The sequence below is a fragment of the Bison bison genome, unplaced genomic scaffold (assembly GCF_000754665.1).
Source record: "Bison bison bison isolate TAMUID 2011002044 unplaced genomic scaffold, Bison_UMD1.0 scf7180017864307, whole genome shotgun sequence".
Taxonomy (NCBI): Eukaryota; Metazoa; Chordata; class Mammalia; order Artiodactyla; family Bovidae; genus Bison; species Bison bison.
In genome coordinates this window covers 330,836-353,044 of record NW_011494879.1, presented here as the reverse complement: position 1 = coordinate 353,044, position 22,209 = coordinate 330,836, and the positions used below count along the sequence as shown (strand labels likewise).

Here is a 22,209-nt window from a genome sequence, read left to right as displayed (position 1 = left end):
CTCCTGCCTTTGGGCGCTGCAGGTCTACACGGGTGGACGCTGCTGACCCACACTGTTCGTCCTCTGCACAAAAGCGGGTCAGTGCTTTTCTGGTGGAGGCAGGTGCAGTGGGAGGAGCAGTCGCCGTGGGGTCGGACCAGGGCTGGGGTTCCAGTGCCACCCCCAGGTCCACTTGCCCGCTGCTACCAGTAAGGCAGCTCCCACTTGGCGCCTGGCCCCAGGCGGACCCTGGATGATGCTTGTCCGCTTCCCTTTCTCCTCAGGAGGAGAGCCATGCCTGGGCGTCGCCTCTTCTTTTATCTCCACACAGCCTGAATTTGATTTAACACTGCGTCTTCCTCCTCAACGAGGTTGAAATATATTACTGTTTACTTAATGGCCCATCAAGCAACGAGGCCTTTATTAAATAGCAGCGTGGTACCCAGGCACTGAGGTGTGAGGAGCCCACAAATCTCTCCCCACTGCTTTGGTGAAGACAGCTTCGCGGGTCCCAGGGTGCCTCCACCTCTCGATGCCTGGAGGGTCGCCGGAGATGCCCCCGTGGCTGAACGCCTGAGCCCCCACCCCCGTAAGAAAGGATGGCAGCGGTCCCCAGGGGAGGGAGGCTCCAGGGAGCCAATCCTCTGACAGCGTGGCTGTCTGCTCCCCCAAAACCCCCGGCCTGGAGTGCAGGACAGCACACTGGACTTGGCGTCCACAGAGACCTGGGTGTGGGCCTCCGCCTCAGCTTCCTCATCTGTGATGTGGAGCTAATGAGGTCTACCCGCCTGGCCTCAGGGGGTGGCTGGGAGGCCCCCTAAAGCACGGCAGTAATTCTGCTGTCACCCTGCAGTGAGGGCCGGTGCTGGCCGGTCACACAGTACCTCAGCGCTGACCAGGCCCCGGCCACTCACCAGAGGCTGCAACTTGACCAGGACTTGTCTCTCTCTGCCGCTGGGGAGGTTTTCCCTACTTCCAGTTCACCACACCTAAACAGGCCTTCCACACCACACAGAGGGCTCTGATCTAGATGTGTGGCTTTTGTCTCTCTCTCTCTCTCTCCAGAGAGAGCAATGGCACCCCACTCCAGTACTCTTGCCTGGAAAATCCCATGGATGGAGGAGCCTGGTAGGCTGCAGTCCATGGGGTTGCTAAGAGTCGGACATGACTGAGCGACTTCACTTTCACTTTTCACTTTCATGCATTGGAGAAGGAAATGGCAAGTGTTCTTGCCTGGAGAATCCCAGGGACCGGGGAGCCTGGTGAGCTGCTGTCTGTGGTCGCACGGAGTCAGACACGACTGAAGTGACTTAGCAGCAGCGGCAGCAGCTCTCTCTCTCACACAGACACACACACGTGTTGAAGTCCCTCCAGTGGCTCCAGCTCTCAGCGTGCAGATGGGACCTTGAGGACGTGGCTCCCACCTACCTCTCAGGTCACAGGTTCCCTTGCTCTCCCCTCCTCAGATCCTGTATTCCAGCCCGAGTGACATGTTTGCCCGGGTTCTCACCTGCCACTGTGCAGCCATGCATGCTGAACCCTCAGCCCGCCTCTACCCCCAAAACCTTGCTCACCCCTCTCTTCCTTCCAGACTCAGCTCAGAGACCCCTGCTCTGGGAGACCCTCACCGACCCTGCATCTGAGTCAGCTCTACCCCCCCCACCCCTGTTCACACTGCTGTTCCTCCATGGGGGTGCAGTAACCAGACAGTGAGCTCCCTGACAGGAGGGGCCCGTGGGGTGTCATTTCTTTGCTCACTCAGGGCTCAACAGAGTCCATGGCACAAAATAAAGAGTTCAGGTAATGTTTCAGGAATGGATGAAAAAATCATTTCAGCCAATGTCTATGAAGCTTATTTTCTGGCCATTGCACACTGGAGTGTGAGTGACAAACAGATATGGACAGATATTGGCCCTTTCACTAAGTAAATAAGTGTTAGTCACTCAGTTGTGCCTGACTCTTTGTGACCCCATGGACTGCAGCCTACCAGGCTCCTCTGTCCATGGGATTTTCCAGGCAAGAATGCTAGAGTGGCTTGCCATTTCCTTCTCCAGGGGATCTTCCCCACCCAGGGATCGAGTCCAGGTCTCCTGCACTGCAGGCGGATTCTTTACTGACTGAGCTACAAGGGAAGCCCTTCCACTGGTTGAATTTAAAATCGAGTGGGAAAGAAAGAAAACAAGTCGTAAAATAAAGTCGATTCGTGCTGTGAAAGCAGAGACCTGGAGAAAGAAGACAGGAGACGCTAGGCAGGAGGAGAGGTCAACATAGAGCATCTAAAAAGAGAAGCGCCTCGCTAGTCTGGAGCTCAGCCAGGCTACTTCACTTAAACAGAATGTAGCAGGAACCCAGAAAGAAGGCTTCGAGGCTTCTAACAGTCAAATATGTCCAAAAGACTAAGCCCCTTACTTACCTGAGTGCCTCTCACACACAGCGGCCTTTGCCAATACCTCCCATTTCAGCTCATCCCGCCTCCCTCTGTCTCCCAGCACCTTCGTGCATACTTCTAATAGAACTCAGCGTCTCGCGTTGGAACCACCGGCTACGTCTGGACCCCCAAGACGGGGCCTCCCAAGGCCACCATGTGTGGCATCTAAGCCATGCCCAAGGATGTGGTGATGCTGTCCATGTGCAGGCATCTTTAGTATCTGGAATACAGTACTTTTCACATTTCACATTTACAACAAATGGATTATTGATGATAACAAATATAAGCTATAATACTTACATATTATTACAATGAAAGTATCTGTTGATTTAAACTGGGAATTCAGAAATATTCTGGTTTGCTAAACAGACAGACTAAATCTGATGATTTAGTTTGGGCCAATTTATATTTATGATGAGAATTTTCTGGCATGTGATCGTCAAGTGTCTCATGTTAACAAGACAATGTATATTGTTCCCCTTTGACAAACTAGATTATCAAAATACTGTTGATCTAATAAAACCTAAAACAGACTGTATTTCTAAATAAGGTCTGTTTTTACTTCTAACATATAAGTGGTGATTACTTTCACTTTTAAAATCCTTTTTGGTCATGGCATGTGGGGTCTTGGTTCCCCAACCAGAAAGAAGCCTGGCCCCACGCAGTGGAAGCATAGAGTCCTCATCACTGGACCACTGGGGAAATCCCTACTTTCAGCTTCTGAAAAAGATCCCTCATTGGTATCAGCACACTAGCTACACCTGAAGTTTCATATTGTAGTTCAATCATCTGATGTGTATTGTGCCAGAATGTTTCTGAATTCTAAGTTTAGATCAGTAAGTACTTCATTATGATATCGTGCACATGTTATTTAATAGATAATATTCACTTGTCCTTAATCCATTTGCTGGACTTTCAACAACAAATTCGTTGTTGTTGTTGAGAGGACACCTTTCTCTAATTCACACAAAAGGTACACTGTGGGCCAGGAGCGATCCTGGGTCAAGGTCTGGGATGGTGTTTGTGTTTTTAGAGCCAGTACCTTGCACAGGGTTTAGGGCTCAGCAAACAATGTATATTTGTTTAAATAAAAATCCTCAAGGTCTCAGAATTTAAAATCATATCAGATCAGATCAGATCAGTCGCTCAGTCGTGTCCGACTCTTTGCGACCCCATGAATCGCAGCACGCCAGGCCTCCCTGTCCATCACCAACTCCCGGAGTTCACTCAGATGCACGTCCATCGAGTCAGTGATGCCATCCAGCCATCTCATCCTCTGTCATCCCCTTCTCCTCCTGCCCCCAATCCCTCCCAGCATCAGAGTCTTTTCCAATGAGTCAACTCTTCACATGAGGTGGCCAAAGTACTGGAGTTTCAGCTTCAGCATCATTCCTTCCAAAGAAATCCCAGGGCAAATCTCCTTCAGAATGGACTGGTTGGATCTCCTTGCAGTCCAAGGGACTCTCAAGAGTCTTCTCCAACACCACAGTTCAAAAGCATCAATTCTTGGGCGCTCAGCCTTCTTCACAGTCCAACTCTCACATCCATACATGACCACAGGAAAAACCATAGCCTTGACTAGACGAACCTTTGTTGGCAAAGTAATGTCTCTGCTTTTGAATATGCTATCTAGGTTGGTTATAACTTTCCTTCCAAGGAGTAAGCGTCTTTTAATTTCATGGCTGCAGTCACCATCTGTAGTGATTTTGGAGCCCAGATAAATAAAGTCTGACACTGTTTCCACTGTTTCCCCATCTATTTCCCATGAAGTGGTGGGACTGGATGCCATGATCTTCGTTTTCTGAATGTTTCTCTAGAAACACTTCTAGTCTAATGGAATGAGTGTGCCACATGTGTCTGACTCTTTGTGACCTCAAGGACAGTAGCTCACCAGGCTTCTCTGTCCATGGGATTCTCCAAGCAAGAATACTGGAGTGGGTTGCCAAGCCCTTCTCCAGGGAATCTTCCCAACCCAGGGATTGAAGCTGCGTCTCTTATGTCTCCTGTATTGGGAGGCAGGTTCTTTACCACTAGCACCCCCTGGGAAGCCCTTCTAATGGAACAGTAATGCCTAAACTCTCAGAACAAGAGGTCCTAAGTGGCCAGCTGAAGCTTATTAAACTGTCACCCAGCAGGGACCAGTTGCCTCTCCTTTTGTTCGTTAGATACACTTCTGTTCCTTAGAACACTTTTTCCCAGAAAGAATGTCTTAGGAGTCAGAGGTTTTCACAGTTATAACATATCATTAGAGAAACATCTTTGCAACCTGCCTAGGGAAGAAAAAAGTCTGTACGATGGTAAGGCTTTATGTAGGTAGTTTCAAGGAGAGTCTGAGATTCCTCAAGAAAGAACAAGTGCAGAGGCTAAAAGAAAACTATGCTATCACGGAAAGAAAACCCAGCCAACACTGATGGCTGGCAGGGGCTTACAAATCGCTGGCTCTCCATTTCCGACTTGAGCTTCACAATGCCAGAGACAGGACGAGTTCACTGCCTGAATGCATTTATGTCATTTCCCTTTAAAGAAAGTAGTCACTTTGAAGGCAGTCCAAAAAAACAGAACTAGAACCATTCCTAACTACACAGTTCAATTCAGTTAACTGTTGCTGAATGCCTTCTGTGTGCCAGGCATGAAGGACTCAAAGATGAATAAGACAAGCTCCCTGTTACTGAAAGCCTGTTACTGAAAATCTAGGGAAAGAGAAAGACCATCTCAATCAATAACCTCCCCCGCCACCACACCCCCCCACCCCTCACCCCCCCACCTGCCATGCCATCCAGGCCCAGGCAGCACTGTCTCTTCCTTGCGGTCTATAATAGCATCCAAACTTGCCTCAGCCTCCACTCTGGAATTCTAACCCATTCTCTGTAGGGCAGCCAGAGTGAACTTTTTAAAACGTAAGTGGAATTATCTTTTCCCCTGTACATAGGCAATAGGCAATGGTCTAACCTCTGCATGTAGTCTGGCCCCTGAATATCATCTGCTGGCAAGATGGGAGTCACATTGGAAACTCCGTATCAAGCCAGACCCTCTGCAAGGCTGTATCCTCAGAGGGTGAAGTAGAAGAATACCTGCCTTGTCTACAAGGCTGTGGCTCGGGGAAGGGGAAACAGAAGGAAAGAAGTCTCCTTTCAGACTGCCACTGTAACACCTTCCTCATGCAAGCCTGGATTCAGAGCTCAATTACACCGATAACTGGAAAAACCTAACACCTAAACTTTGGTTTTCAGTGTTCTGGGTTAGTAGAGCCCTTTGGGGCAGCTGCAAAAGATGAAAATCCTCACTTTCAACCCAAACCTCAAAGAATTATCAGAGATTAAAATTCCAAGGAACATTCGTGTGTGTGTGCTCAGTCATGTCCGACTCTTCTGTGACCCCAGGGACTGTAGCCCGCCAGGCTTCTCTGTCCATGGGATTCTCCAGGCAGGAATACTGGAGTGGGTTGCCATTTCCTGCTCCAGGGGATCTTCCTGAACCAGGGATCGGACCCATGCCTCTTGGGTCTCCTGCATTGGCAGGCAAATTCTTTACCACTGTATAACCTGTGAAGCCTGAGCCCACCATTAAAAAAAAAAGTCTAACAAATACCTAACTCAGAACTCCAGGAAGAGAGAAGAGAAAGATTGGGTGAGAGACTATACCAACTGAGAAAACAGATGAGAATTTTTTAGAATTAATAAAAGATAACAAACCTCAGAAACAAGAATCTCAACAAATAAACAGAATCTCAATAAATCCCAAGCAGAAAAGATAAGTCCTGCTGCTGCTGCTGCTAAGTCACTTCAGTCGTGTCCGACTCTGTGTGACCCCATAGACAGCAGCCCACCAGGCTCCCCTGTCCCTGGGATTCTCCAGGCAAGAACACTGGAGTGGGTTGCCATTTCCTTCTCCAATGCAGGAAAGTGAAAAGTGAGAGTGAAGTCGCTCAGTCGTGCCCGACTCTTAGCGACCCCATGGACTGCAGCCCACCAGGCTCCTCCATCCATGGGATTTTCCAGGCAAGAGTACTGGAGTGGGGTGCCATTGCCTTCTCCGAAGATAAGTCCTAGGAAGTCTTAATGACACTGAAGACATCTAAGACAAAAAGAGGATTTTAGAAGCAAGCAGAAAGAAAAAAGACACTTTACGAGCAAAACAAACAAACAAAAAAACCGACTGAGGGCTGACTTCTCAACAGCAAAAATGGAAATGATTAAACAGTGGCATGTGGGCTTCCCTGGTGGCTCAAAAAAAACCGACTGAGGGCTGACTTCTCAACAGCAAAAATGGAAACGATTAAACAATGGCATGTCGGCTTCCCTGGTGGCTCAGTGGGAAAGAAACCACCTACCAATGTAGGAGACGCAGGTTCAACCCCTGAGTCAGGAAAATCCCCCAAGGAAGCAAATTGCAAACCACTCCAGTATTCTTGCCTGGGAAATCCCGTGGACAGAGGAGACTGGCAGGCTACAGTCCGTGGGGTCACAGAAGAGCCAGACACAACTTAGGAACTAAACAACCAAACAGTGGCGTATCCTCAAAAGGCTGAGATCACATAAACATTAACTTAGCAATGCCTGCGCAGCAATACTCTCTCTCAAGAGTGAGGGCAAAATGAAGATGTAATTTTGAACAAATAAAAAACATTAGTCTACTACAAATAGTCCCTTACTTAGTGAGTGAAAGTCACTCAGTCATGTCAGACTCTTTGCAACCCCATGGACTATACAGTTCATAGAATTCTCCAGGCCAGAATACTGGAGTGGATAGCCATTCCCTTCCTCAAGGGATCTTCCCAACCCAGGGATCAAACCCAGGTCTCCCGCATTGCAGGCAGATTCTTTACCAGCTGAGCCACCAGAGAAGCCCAGTTCCTCACTAAAAGAACTTCTAAAAGATTACCTTCAGGAGAAAGAAAATAATCCCAGCAGGTCTGAGTTGTAAAACAGAATAATGAACAAGGAAAATGGTAAACGTGTGGGTAAATCTAACATACACTGAGACTGGGTAAAATAAGGTTAATGTCTACTTTGTGAAGTCAAAACAAAGACACAGTATAATAGAAGTAAAATATCGGGCAACAAGAGCACATAAGTCAGGAGAAATGCAACCACAACGAAAGCATCCTAAGATCCCTGTGTTATTAGAAGGAGAGTAAAGTTACTTTGCAAAATTATTACACATATTAAGTTTTCTAAGATAACCCCTAGAAGAACAAAAACAGATTGCATAACTTCCAGACTAGTATGGGGGGAAAATGGAAAAAGAAAAAAAAAAAGAATTTAAAAAGATATGCAATCTATAATCACAGAGGGAAATGTTATTAATAATATAATTCTTCAAGTAATTAATAGGTCAGACAAAAATATTAAGGATACAAAATTTGTACTGTGCAATACACAAGATAATCTAATGTACATATATAAAATACTGCATTTAGTAACTAGAGAATACACACTTTTAATCACATACATAACCATGTATTAGGCTATAAAGGAAAAAAAATTAAAACAAAAAAGTAAAGATAGAGGACATGAAGAAGGAAGGAAAGAAAGAAAGAAAGAAGAAAGAACATCCTTCAACCACACTGCCATTAAATTAGAAATTAATAATAAAGTAAGAAGAAATAACCTCATATGTTAGAAACTCAGAAAGCCATAATCCAAATAACCTGTAGGTCAAAGAAAAAATTTTCATGAAAATTTAAAATATATAGAACTAAAGGGTGATTCTTTTAATGCTACATAGCAAAACTTGTGGGTGTAGCTAAAGCAGCACTTAAGAGGCAAGTCTGTAGTCCTGAATGCTTTTATTAGAAGATGGTAGAATAAGCATCCAACCTAATGTCGGGGGCGGGGTGGCGGGGGGGGAGAGAATAAACTTTAAAAAGTCAAAGAAAAGAAATAAACAGCAGAAAGCCATGAAACAGAAAACTAAGTTACAGTGGAGATGATCTTTGAAAACTTATCAATTGAGATACTTGAAGAATGTGTAAGAGTTAGCCAAAGAAAGGACAGGGACATTCTAAGGAAAAGGAAAACATGAACAAAGGGAAATGGCCCAGCATGAAGGTTCAAGATGTCATCAGTGTGGTGTTGACAGATAAAGTTCAAGGCATGGAATATGTGAAGTGAATCTAGAGCAGCTTAGGGCCAAATGTGAATTAAAAAATAGTCAACTGTACCAAGTATTCATAGGCTAAGTACTTTACATGATTCCCTAGAGAAGGAAATGGCAACCTACTCCAGTATTCTTGCCTGGAAAATCCCATGGACAGAGGAGCCTGGCGGGCTACAGTCCATGAGGTCACAAACAGTCAGACACAACTGAGCGACTTCACTTACTTACTTTACATGATTATATAAACTCTGGCAACAAAACAACTCCATGAGGCATAACTGTATTATGCGTATTCCACAGATAAACTGAGGCCTGGAGTAAAATTTCTCCAGGGTTACACAGTGTACAACAGTTACTGAACACAGTTGTTCAAAACAGTGACAACGAGGCTGAAAAGCCCATGCTTGTAATTGCCGTGCAATACAACATCACTGAAGGGCTTCATAATGGAGCCTCCATAACCAGACCAAACTTTATTCTTCAGGCAAATGTTTGAATCCCCCCCAAAAACAAAACTCCTTCTTATCATGCAAGTCTGGGGTGCTGTTACAGCTGCCACTGCTTTATGTCACCAGGACAGGATTCTGCTAGATACAGGTATCCAAGGAGTCCCGTACTGCTAATAGGCAACATTGTAACACAGAACTAACATGTGGAATTAACAACAGGAGGCACTGGACTAAATTGAGTTCCTGAAGCATATTTCCAATTACTACCGAGAAGACAAGTACTGTTCAATGATGAGAACTGGATCAGCAGACAGCATTTTTTTCAACAGCTTTATTGAAATATAATTCACAGATCATACAGTTCACCCATTTAAACTGTACAATTCAACATTTTTCAGTATAGTCATAGAGTCATGTTACCATCAGTCAACACATTTAAGGACATTTTCATCACCGCAAAAAGAAATCCTGTACCCACTAAGTCACTCCTCACTGCTCCCACCAAAAGCCTCCCTCATCCTCAGCTCTAGGCAGTCATTAATCTACTTTGTGTCTAAAGATTTCCCTACTCTCAACATTCATACAAATGGAATCATGGCCTTCTGCGACTGACTTCATTCACCTAACACTGTAACACAGAACTAACATGCGGAATTAACACGTTATAAAGCTTATCCATGTTGTGGCATATATCAGTATTTCATTCCTTTTTACCGTCAAATACTATTCCACTATATGGATATTTCACATTTTAGTTATCCTTCAGCTGACGGACCTTTGGTTGTTTCCACTTTTGTCTATTGTGAATAATGATGCTATGAACATTAGTCTACAAGTGTTTGTGTGGACCTATGTTTTCAGTTCTCTTGGGTGTACACCTAGGAGTGAATTGCTGGCATGGGGCAATTCCGTGTTTAACACTTTGAGGAACTGCAGAATTGTTCTTCAAATCATTTTACTTTCCCACGAGCAGTGTACGAAGGTTCCAATTTCTCCACCTTCTCACCAACACTTATTATCTGTCTTTTTTATCACAGACACACTAGTGCATACAAAGTGGTATTTCATTGTGGTTTTGATATTCACTTTCCTAATGGCTAATGATGACATGACATTTTAACTGGCTCTTAATGTAGCCTTTTTTCACACAAGAGGTATTTTTGACAAAACCTAAGAAATCCCATGGATGGAGGAGCTTGGTAGGTTGCAGTCCATGGGGTCGAGAAGAGCTGGAGACGAGTGAGCGACTTCACTTTCACTTTTCACTTTCATGCATCGGAGAAGGAAATGGCAACCCACTCCAGTGTTCTTGCCTGGAGAATCCCAGGGACAGGAGAGCCTGGGGGCTGTCGTCTATGGGGTCGCACAGAGTTGGACATGACTGAAGCGACTTAGCAGCAGCAACAGCAAGAAATGCCCTTGGAGACTTCCAGCAGTTTCCCTGCCCAACTGTACATGCAATGTCCAAGCCTTACCTCACGGGTAGAAGAACAGGGGTGGGATAAAAAACCAGATACAAGGAGAGGGTCAGGGATGGGTAGAAAATCAAGCATGTCCACTGAAAACATTATTTGAAAAGTTAAAAGTGGCTTATATTTTGATATGGCTATTTTGATTTAGATACAATGACTATACCAAAAGAGCCATGTCAAAATGCCCTGCTTTGAGCTAGGCACTGATTATTAGAATTAGATTCGGTAAAGACAAAGAGAAGATTCATTTATTTCACTTTCCCCAATATTTGTCATTATATTCTTCAAACTTTAGCACTTATAGGAACTCTCATACACTATTAACTGCTACAACTTTTTTGGAAAGCAGTTTGGTAATACATTCCAAAGGCCTTAAGATGTATATGCCTTTTAACCTAATTATTTCATTTCTGGAAAGTTGTCTTAAAATAATGTGAAATAAAGGGGAAAAAACTAAACCATAAATTTTTTCACAGAAAAATCAATCTAAACATTTAATAATATGGAAATAAATAATGAAATACATTTCACTGAATGAGATATTTTATACAGTTAAAATGACATTTATGACAAGTTTGTATACTGTGAAAAATGTTTATAATGTGGGTATTAATACTAACATAAAATAATATTAGCTTTGTCAAACATTAACATAATTTTATCAGCTTTATAAAATATAAAAATATATGCCTATAAGAAATATTGGAGTCAAATTCTTCAAAATAAAAAGTCATTGCATCTCAGTGGTGGGATGATAAATGGGTTTTTTTCTATTTTTTGCAAATTTTTAATATTTAAGCAATGTACAAGGATGATTTACATAAGTGATAAATATGGTTTTAAATAAAACTAACAACCAGGCTCAAAGCCCAGTCCTGCACTGAACGATTTCAGTAAACACCAACTTCCAGTGGTCTTGCTTCCAAGAGCCAGGAAATCATACCCCACTTAGGGAAACAGTATGATCCACTGAACAAGATGTGGCCAGAGAGCCAGGACTCTGCCCTCAAATTCCAAGCAGTGTGTGACTTAACACCTTTGAAGAAGGGGAGAGTTGAAACAGATGACATACTTACTGCATACTGACTTTGGAATACGGTTACGTATGCTATTAACGTGGGACAAGTATCACAATGCCCCCTGTGACAGACTAATAGTGGTGGGGATTCAAACGCAAACCTAACTCCACTCCACACTGACACCTGTGAAACAGAAATAAGGAGTCTACCGTGCTTACTGCACAAAGTAAAAGTCAACTGAGATAAATGTATGTGACAGTCCCCAAAATATTTAGTTCCTTGAAAGGTAAAACTCTAATGCCCTCCACTGCTGCTGCTGCTGCTAAGTTGCTTCAGTCGTGTCCGACTCTGTGCGACCCCATAGACGGCGGCCCACCAGGCTCCCCTGTCCCTGGGATTCTCAAGGCAAGAACACTGGAGTGGGTTGCCATTTCCTTCTCCAATGCAGGAAAGTGAAAAGTGAAGTGAAGTTGCTCAGTTGTGTCCGACTCTTAGCGACCCCATGGACTGCAGCCTGCCAGGCTCCTCCGTCCATGGGATTTTCCAGGCAAGAGTACTGGAGTGGGGTGCCATTGCCTTCTCCTAACGCCCTCCTAATTCTCTAAGAATTTAATAGCACTTGAGGATGAAATTGTGTGTTTCCTCTGCCTTCTTAAGCTAACAAGTCAACAATAGAGATTGCTTTTAGTGACTAGCGAGACAAAAATGTTTTAAATTATAATAATGTAAATTATGCAAGGCAAATGAGTATTAGATGTCTAAATGTCAACAGCAGGGGAAATATTTACAATACAAATGGGAAAAAAAGTAACCACTCATAATATTTACAAACCAATAAGAAAAACATAAACACACAAAATATCAACATAAACAACCCAAAAGATAAATGAACAAAAAATACACATGTAGGTATTTCACAGATGAAACAGTACAAATGACTAAAAAACCTACACAAAAATCCCAACCCTCATGACAATCACAAAAATGTAAATTAAAAACTCATATTTTTACCTATTAGTTTGGCAAAGATTTAGCAGATTAACAGGATACAGCATTGGAGATGATATGAGAAGACAAGCACTTTCAAACACTACTGGTATTTGACAGTAGTGTTTGACAATAACTATCAAAATACAAAGTGCACATAACCTTTGACCCAACACGTCCTACAGAAGCATTTGCACAAGTAAATACTTAATGTCTGAAGAGGGACGTTTACTGCACCATCTTTTGTAATAGCAAACAAAACACAGAAACACATCCATCAATACATTTGATGGTGGTACATCCATCAGATGGGCTCTTTGGTTGTTAGCAAAATGAAATGAACCTGTATGTACTAACAGAAAATGATGTCCACAAAGTACTGCTAAAGAAGCACTTGCCAGACACCATATACACTGATGGTGGCATTTAAAATAACATGAAAATTGTTTCTATTTATATATACACACACTTGTGTCTCTACACATGATGTCTAGTTGGTGGTCACTAGCAGGATGTTCTGATTCTCTTTGCACACTCATGGTAGGACTGTACATCCCAGCCCCACTGAAATTCACCAGGCTAAGGATTTTGCTTTGACAAATGAGACGTGAGCACAATCACCTCCGAGTCGAAGGCTTAAAAGCTGGCGTGGCATTTATCATGTTCCCTTCCTCCTGGTGACTCACTGAAGCAGGTGCCGAGCTGGAAGCTGGATCCCTGGATAATCAAGATGGTGGCAGACGCTTGTCCCCACACCCCCACCCCTAAGTGTGAGCAAGAAGGAAACTTCTGTTGTACTTCTGTTGATACTCCAGCACAATTGAGTGGTCCTGATACACACAGGAATAAGAAAAAATGTCTGGAAAAATACATACCAAACTGTAATCTTGATGTTACCCTAAGGAAAAGAGATAGGATGGGAGACAGAAAGGGCAGGGAATGGGGGGGTTGGTGGGAAGCACTCTGGGGTTTTACTTTATATACTTGGGAATTATATAAATTTTCATAAGCACATATTGTTTTTAGAATTTGAACACAAGGTATTTGTAAATAATGGAAGATGTCCAAAAGTTTTTAGATTGTTGCTTTTAAAAATTCCAATAACTGCAGTTCTAACACAAAGAGAAATAAAATCTCCCCGTGACCATAAGGAACAGAATATGAAAACTGGCCTCTGCAAGAGTTCTAGGCAGAGGGACTGAAGGGCTCCTTTGAAAAGTAACACTGTACTTAGGGATGCACACGAGACAAACCGCCCTATTCTTTCAGCTCCATTAAGGGTGCAAAGGTTTTACTCAGATGACACAGAAGCAGATGGGGGAAGAGAAGGAGCCATCAGCAAATGGCTGCTAGCTAGGACTTAGGAAGCATTTATAAAAATTACTGGATGACGGTTCCCAAACATGCAGAGAAACAAACATGCACGCAAATGGCGGCCAAGGCAGCTGTGAAGGCAGGACCCGATATGATGTGATGCAGAACAAGAGATGTCAGTCCATCTGGAACAGAGAAACAACATCATCGTTCTCTCTGGCAAAACCACAGCCTTTGTGGAGGAATCTCAGGGAATGACTGGGCTGCAGAGGAGCAACCACATGGAAAGGAGGGTTCAAAACTAATCAACGCAATAAGGTTATTTGCCTGTTGATGCCATCCATTTTGTATTATAAAACTGAATTAAAATGTCATGGAAATTCATCGGAGGGAAAGCCAACTAATGGGTATTCTTATTTGAAAGTACCAGGCACTTTCAAGATTTTCAGAATTAATCCTCACAAGCCTACCACCTATTTTATGCTCTTTCTTAGAGATGAGGAGCCTTTGGCTCAGAGAGGTAAAGGAACTCGGCCGGGGCCACAGAGCCAAGTTTCACACCCATGTCTGGTATGGTCTTTCCAGGGTCAGTGGGGAGGGCTGCTTAGGGATGGAAGGAAGAAGTAAAGACATCGGCCCGGGGAATTTGCTTCTCTGTTCACATCAACAACCTCCTTATTTGTTTTATGACCACAAAAGTTAAGTACTGATGTCACTCAAATAGCTAAAATAAACTTCCAGTGTTGACATACATAGTTAATATACCAGAGTATGAGACTGGCACCAGGCTCAGAATGGAAGCCTTAAAATGTTCAGTTAAACCCACGAAACTTTAAAAGTATAATTGCCTTCAAAAGAAAAGAATTTTAAATCAGTGTTATTAAAAAAAATTTTAGGGACCTCCCTGGCGGTCCAGTGGGTAAGACTTGGCCTTCCAATCCAGGGGGTGCACGTCTGATCCCTGCTTGGGAAGCCATCATCCCACAGGCCTCGACCAAAAAACCAAACCATAAAACAGAAGTTTTAACAAACTTAAAGTTTGTAATAAACTCAACAATGACTTTAAAAAATGGTCCACATCAAAAAAAAAAAAAAAACTTAAAAATTTTTTTAAACCTAAACTACATCACATTGATATTTGTGCAAAATGTACCTGCCCTTATCACACAGAGGTCTCTGGGTGTGTTTGTTATCTGCTGTATCCCAAGAACTCAAATATAGCCTGGCACAAAGTAGGTCTCAGAGTATTTGTTAAATGATTCAAATGAGCTGTCAAGTGTGTTTAACCAGTAACCTACATATGAAGATGGAATTCTATACTAGTTGTCTTCTGGTTTAAAATACATATATAAAATCAAATAGCCAATGTCTATAGTTACCCAGTAAAAGGAAAAGTACCATTAACTGAATGCAAACAATGTGCTCAGCACTGGGTGAAGGCAATTCACATACGTCCCCTCATTTAATCTCACAAGGACTCAGCAGGAATCACCGCGGCCCACCGATACAGTTGAAGAAACTGACACTCAGAGTGGTTCTGTATGCAGGACCCAACCTGCTTGGTCACACAAGGAATTAGTGGCAAGGATTTTAACCCATCTGTGTGAATTTCAAAGTCCCTGCTAGCTCCAGGACGTACTACTTTCCGTCTAGAGAAGCCACTTAAAGAGTGGCCAATTACTTTTATAATATGTTCTTTTCAAGGGATAGATTTAAAAGAAAATGTATAATTGAATTTTTGTATTCAACTTCTGACAGAAAACTGGAATACTTCCAAAATCGAGGCTATTTACAATAGAGAGCATATTTCTGCAACACGGAAAACTGCTCTAACAATTGCAATACCTGCTTAAAAACTAAAATTTTAATTTGTACTAGTTATAGAACTGGAATATGAGCTCCTGGAATACACTGTCTTTTAAATGAGAGGCATTAGTGTGGATTCATGAGGCTTTTATACATATTGTATTGTTCAAGTAGGAGTGGTAGTGAATTGTGATTTTTATGGCATGACAAGTTTAACTTGCGAAGGAAAAATTCTAGTGTGCTAGGTGTTAAAATAACATGTCTGTTGAAGGAGAACATTGGATGCAGTAGGCTATAAACTGTCCTTAAACAAGGCTGTTTTCAAAAACTGGAAAGTAAATTGCAATGACTATCATTAAAATGAGGAAGGCGGGGAAGGTTAAACTATCCAATTTTTCATTTTCTAATCTGCCTTCATCCACCAAGAGTCTGCAACACGGCGGTTCATGCAGCAGGCTCAGGCCCCGCAGAGGAGCAAGGCCACTTGGCTAGTCAATGCATCAGAATCTCTTTCCCCTCGTGGGCAGCCACGAGATAGGATTCGGAAAGTGCAGACACCAAAGGCTCCCTCTGCCAGGAGGGATATATTTCAGTATGTTTTATTTTAAGTCCTATTTGCAACGTCAGCCTCCTGGTTCTAAGTGACACCATTGCCATTCGAGAGTTATGAGTCAGATGAGGAACGGGAGGGTTCAGAAGTGGAGGATTATACAACACACTGAAAAGTGGGCTTGGGAACAAGGCAGACTGTTTGAACCCTGACTCTCCCACTTCTGAACCCAATTCCATTTCTTCAATTGTTATCTGGGGGGCAATTCCCTGGTGGTCCACTGGTTAGGACTCCATGTTCTCACTGCCAAGGACCCGGGTTCCAACCCTGGTCAGGGAACTAACATCCCACAAGCCTTATGGTGCTGCCAAAAAAAAAAATGTTATCTGGGAATAGTAATAACAGAATAACTCCTTGCAGGGTGGATTTTAGCAAAGGACTGGCAAAGAAGACAGTAGAGGCTTGTGTACTGGCTGGACGCACAGGCCCTGGATGGCTCAGACACCTGTTGCCTGCGCGGCCTTGGACTACCCCTGAACCAACCTCCTCTCCACCTCGGTTTCCTCAGCTGTAAACTAGAAATAATGGGGAAAAATAAAAAGGAAGTAATGGGATCCACCTCAGAGGGCTGCTGTGAGGATTAAATAAAATAATACATAATAAGTGTTCTATATAAGTTTTAATGAGCAGAAAGCACTTAGAACATAAAGCCTAGCATGTAATATGATGTTTCAAAGACAGTAACTAACATCACGCAGGTTGTAAGTAGGATGATATCCTAAGTATATACATGCTTCGAAGAAAGGCTGGATACATTTCTGAAAACAACACATGATTTGGACACTCTTGAAGCAAAGAGCTCACTCTGTAATAGATCTTGTGAAAGTCACTCACTCGTGTCCAACTCTTTGAGACCCCATGGACTGCAGCCTGTCAGGCTCCTCTGTCCATGAAATTCTCCAGGCCAGAATACTGGAGTGGGTAGCCATTCCCTTCTCCAGGGGTCATACCAACCCAGGAATTGAACCCAGGTTTCCCACATTGCAGGCGGATTCTTTACTGACTGAGCCACCAGGGGAGCCCTAATAGATCTTGGGATAGGGCTTATGCCAACTGTTATCAACAAAGGTCCCTCTATCAAATCTCTCAGCGCCCTTGATCACGTTAGCTGGTGTCCATGACACCACCACGTACGTATACACTGACATCTCCAAGGAGAACAGCTCGCAAAAACAGTGGCATCTGCTCTCCATGGTGTCTTTTCCCTACGGTTTTCTTTAATGAGGGTGTCCAAACTGCAAAAAGAATATACAGGAGAGGCAGAGAGAGGCTCACATGATTAGAAGAGAAGCACGCTTTTGTGTAAATATTTATTGAGCTTCTACTATGAGCGAGGAACCATGTCTCTCTTTCACGTCTCAACTTCACAGTGACTCTATAAACATGATTTTGCTCTTCTAAAGTAAACTTTCATCTTACCTACAAATGTGCAGAGCTAACATTTATGAACTGTCCTTTGAGAAACATGGTGGGCACCATTGCATTAGACCTCACCGAGCGGATACAACTGAAAACTGAATCGTTTCAGAGAGTTGGTGTGGCTCCCTTGAGACTGACAGCGTGGGCAAGGGAAGCATGGTCTATAAGTGGCAGGAATCTGTGATCATACTCAGCCAGAAGCACAAGCTTCCTGGCATGGCCTTCAGCGTCCTCCAATCTGGCTCCTTCTTCATCTCTCTCTGCTCTCTAAGCTGCCATCACCCCATCCTGTGTATAAAACCAAATCTCCCTGCCTTGGCTCCTCCTCTGTATGGAATGCCCTGTGCCCAACTCCACTCCCAGGCTGGACTGCGATCGTCAGTGCACATGTCTGTCCCTGGAGGGTACGGAGAGAATCCCATTTGTGTCTATACCTGCCACCCCCCAGGGTCCACCAGCATCAGCCAGCAGGGAGCAGTGGCAAGGGCACAGAACAGGAGGCTGGTTTCGAATGGAAACCTGTTTCAGATGCCAGCTCTGCCCCTCACCAGCTGTCTGACCTCATGTAAGTTAACCTCTGGGTACTTCAATTTCCTCCTGTGTAGAAATGGAGACCCAAGGGTTGTTGGGAGAATCAAATCCTTGGCTATATGTGGCGCACCCAGAAGAGCGCCTGGCACAGGGGAAGGGCTGTGGAAGGATTCATCATCGTTGTTCATTATCACTGTCACTACTGGTTACTGTTGTTAAGTGTCTGTTAATAGAGAAAAGTGGGGGAAGAAGGGGGATTGAGCTCTGAAGCCAAGCAAATGCGGAGCTCCCTCGCTGGCTCGGTGCCGCCCTGCCGAACGGCCCAGTGGTGGAGCCCCTCACCACTTACTCGCAAAGGAGACACAGACCTTTCACTCTGGGTGGTACTCATGTCCTTGTTTCTCGCCTGGGCTGCCCACCTGACCCCTGCCAGAGCCAGCTGGCTGGGGACTCCCACATCCCGCAGTGACAGCACAGCATGACATACGAAGGACGCTGCAGTTCAGTTCCTTGCAACCCAGCCCCCAGCAGGGTTCCTGCTGCTAGAACATCAGTGCTGAGCATTAGAGGTAAACCCTTCCAACAGCACCCCTGTAACAGACGGGGAAACAAGCCTGGCGAGGTTGTGTTTGCATTTTGTTAGTACCCAGTTTATATATATATATATAGATGTTACCTCTCATGAAGCCAACTTTGCTGCAGGTACTAAGAATACCATAATCATCGTTTAAACCTGGAAGGAACTTTCAAGTTTTCCTAGCCTGGCACTTTTCGAACTCCACATTCTATGGTGTGAAGATGAGATGTCAGCTCTGTGGTTAAGTCATCCGTTCATTCATTTATGGATCACCCACCACCTGCTGAGCATCAGGGACACAAGTCAGAAACCACTCCTGTCCTCAGGACCTCACAGGCAAACAGGGAAGCATGATGGTAGGTAAATAATCACACCTCTAATAGTAAAGTCCTGTTGGGAGTAAATTATGTTAAAACATCCTAGAATGAGCACCTCCACTTACACACCAGTATGAGCAGGAGAACAGGCAAAGCAGGGCTTGGAGGGAACAGTTACGGGTAGCACCTCAGAAACCGCTCACCCCTTCGAGTTCACCGGCACGAGGGCCTCACACAGACTAACACTACCATTATGTGGCTGCAGCAGCAGAGAGACTGGGAACCACGGACCTAGCTGGACCCACTCCCATTTGACAGACAGGCAAACTGAGGCTTAAAGAATTGAACTCACTTGCCAAAGTCCCAAGGCAGGTAAATGGAAAATGCTTAAGGTTTCGTAGTGGCTCACACAGGCTTCCCAAAGAGTCCACATCCCACAGCGTGGCACACGACCTGACCCCTGCTCACCCCTCCTGCCTCCGCTCTCACCATTCTGCCGCCCACTCTGTGACCCAGCCCTACCGAATTAGGTGTGAACCCCCGAATGCATCTCTGCTCTGTCTGTCCCACCCCCTGTGCCAGGGATCCAAAATCAACAATCCCTAATAATAATAATAAATAATTCCCAGAACTCAGCTCGGGGCTCTCTCCTCCAGGACATGGCCCTGACATGACGCTCCTCTACCTCCTAGAGCAGGTACACCTTTACACAGACACAGAAACACTCATCACGTAAGGCGTTCATCCATTCAACACATATTTATTGAGCACCTTCTGTGTGCCAAGCACCTGAGGAAACAGCAGTACATAACACAAGGCCCTTGCCCTCATGGAGCTTACATTCTAGTGAGGGAAACAGACAATAACCAATACAAAATCCAGTGTCACTAGAGTTCAGTGCTATGAAAAAATCAATGTAGAAGAGCAAGCATCAGTTCAGGTGGGTGGGGGGCGGATACAGGTGAAGGCCTCTCTGACGGTGTGGCATTTGATCAGAGGTCTGAAGTGATAGAGAAAGCCATGGCAACAGCTGGGAAAGGAGCATTTCAGGAGCAGCAGCAGAGGCCCTGTAACTACTGCAGTGATTTCTTACTTGTGTCTTATCACTTACTGAACTTGGAGGTCCTTGAAGGCAAGGGTTACATCTTAAGCATCTTTGCTTCGCAGGGCCCAGCATCCATAGCGGACACTTACAGAATGAGTGACTGAAGCTGGACCAGCATGTGTGGCTGCTTATTTCTGAGTCTGAATGGCTCCATCTCTTGAGATCTGGCCAGTTTTGTGTGTCTCTCCCCAACCCTTGCCCCAGGGCTAAGCTAAGTACAGGCCATGCTTGGGCCAATCAGCCTTCCTTCATTCTGTGGCCTGGTCTCAGCCCCTGGATCCTCCCTTCATTAGGGCTATGGTACTGACAAGCTCTCCATGTTTATCTCCTTTTGGTCTTCATATCTCCCACCTTGACCTAGGTCTCTGTCCCAAAACCCAGACACCTAGTACTGGGAGCCACCCTCACTTTCTCCAGATTTCATGGGCATGAAAGCCCTCCCCTGATCCCCAAGCCCCAGGGCTGGGGGGCCCTGACACCTGGAATCAGACTACTCAATGGCTAACCCCTCCCTATCTGGAAATCTGCCCTGCCTGACTCTCAACTCCCCTCCAAACCACATGACTCCTACTGCTGGGACAGCAATCCTCTGACCTCATTAATTCTGTCTGTGGCCATCTCTCTGCATGTTCCCCCTTCATTATACCATTCCTGAAAGTCTTCTCTAGCCAAGGCCCAGGGCTGCTAAGGTCCTGCGTCCTCGTGTCTGTTACAGATTTGGGTCCAAGCCTCCAGATTCGACTACCCTGAACCACATCCTGACACTCCCCAAAGCACATTAAATAACAGTGAGTAAGTGAGTGAAGTCACCCAGTCGTGTCCGACTCTTTGCGACCCCATAGACTATAGCCTACCAGGCTCCTCCGTCCATGGGGTTTTCCAGGCAAGAGTACTGGAGTGGGTTGCCATTTCCTTCTCCAGAGGATCTTCCTGACCCAGGGATCAAACCCGGGTCTCCCGCATTGCAGGCAGATGCTTTACCGTCTGAGCCACCAGGTAGGCACTGCAAATAAAGTCACATCCACTCAATCAACTACAACAGATTATCTCTGGATGTCACTGGTGCTTCAGCCCAACCCCTTCCAGATCTAAAATAAGTTCAAGGACAAATAACCCATTCCTTCACTCACCCTTTTGCCCACCAGTTCCTGATGCCTGTTTATATGCCAAGCCTTGGGACATAAAAAACCCAGCACCTACACTGTTGACAATGATACTGACGGTGATGTGATGTTGACGGTGGAAACGAGAGAGGAGTGGGTGGTAAGATGAGTTCCCATTTATTGCAGACTTGGGTTATATTATAATACACAGTGAGTCTTCTAATACTAAGAAAACTATGAGGTAGGTACATTTAGCCTGACTTTACAGAGGAAGAAATAGGCTAAAGAAGTGAGGCAAGTTGCTCAAGGTCACACAGCTAAGTGACATGATGCTGAGACCCTAGTCTTTCTGCCTCCAAAGTAGGGGTTCAACCTCCTCAAGGGGCCACCCAGTAAACGCTAAACAAATAAAACTTAAGGAAGAAATGAAAGAGAGAGAGGATCGACGGCTTCAGGGACTCACAGCTGCTGGAGGAGACAGACATAAAAACAAATGTCTACAATGTGGGGGAGGCGAGTGCTGATGGCTGGAGATCAAGGAGCCAAGGGTAGCTGCAGGGGAGCTAGAGGAAGGACAAACTAACTCGACCTGGAGGGATCTAGAGCAGTCTTGAGGAAGTGACTTGGGGGCTAGGCTTTGAAGGAGAAGCAGTGAGAGGCTGACACGCGTGGCGCACAGCAGGAGCTTGGCCCTGAGACCTAGCCTGAGCCAGCAGGCTCCTCTGAGGTCTTCCAGTCCACCCCCCTGTGCCCACGCGGCCGGGCCGGGCCTCACCTCCTTCCACTTGAGCTGGCGGATGCTGATCTTCAGGGCGTCCAGGGAGGTCCTGGCCTTGGAGCTGTCCACGGTGACCGGCCGCAGAGAGCAGTACTCGTCGGGCTGGCCCGAGCTCCGCTTGCAGCTGCGGCCCTTGATCCTAGACTTCCCGTGCAGGCAGAGGCCAGACGCCGGCTCCGGCTTCGCCAGGGACACGGGCAGCGTGGGCGGCGGCCG

At 45.1% G+C, this 22,209-nt stretch overlaps 1 protein-coding gene across 1 annotated transcript in view; it reads right to left on the bottom strand.

Annotated features, from left to right (window-relative positions):
* TTLL11 (tubulin tyrosine ligase-like family, member 11) overlaps nt 1-22,209 on the bottom strand; it is a 300,428-nt gene that overhangs the window by 249,824 nt on the left and 28,395 nt on the right. The window contains exon 4 of the mRNA XM_010852103.1: nt 21,991-22,173. Within this exon, the coding sequence (XP_010850405.1) occupies nt 21,991-22,173 (183 nt within the window). The remainder of the gene's footprint in view (nt 1-21,990; nt 22,174-22,209) is intronic.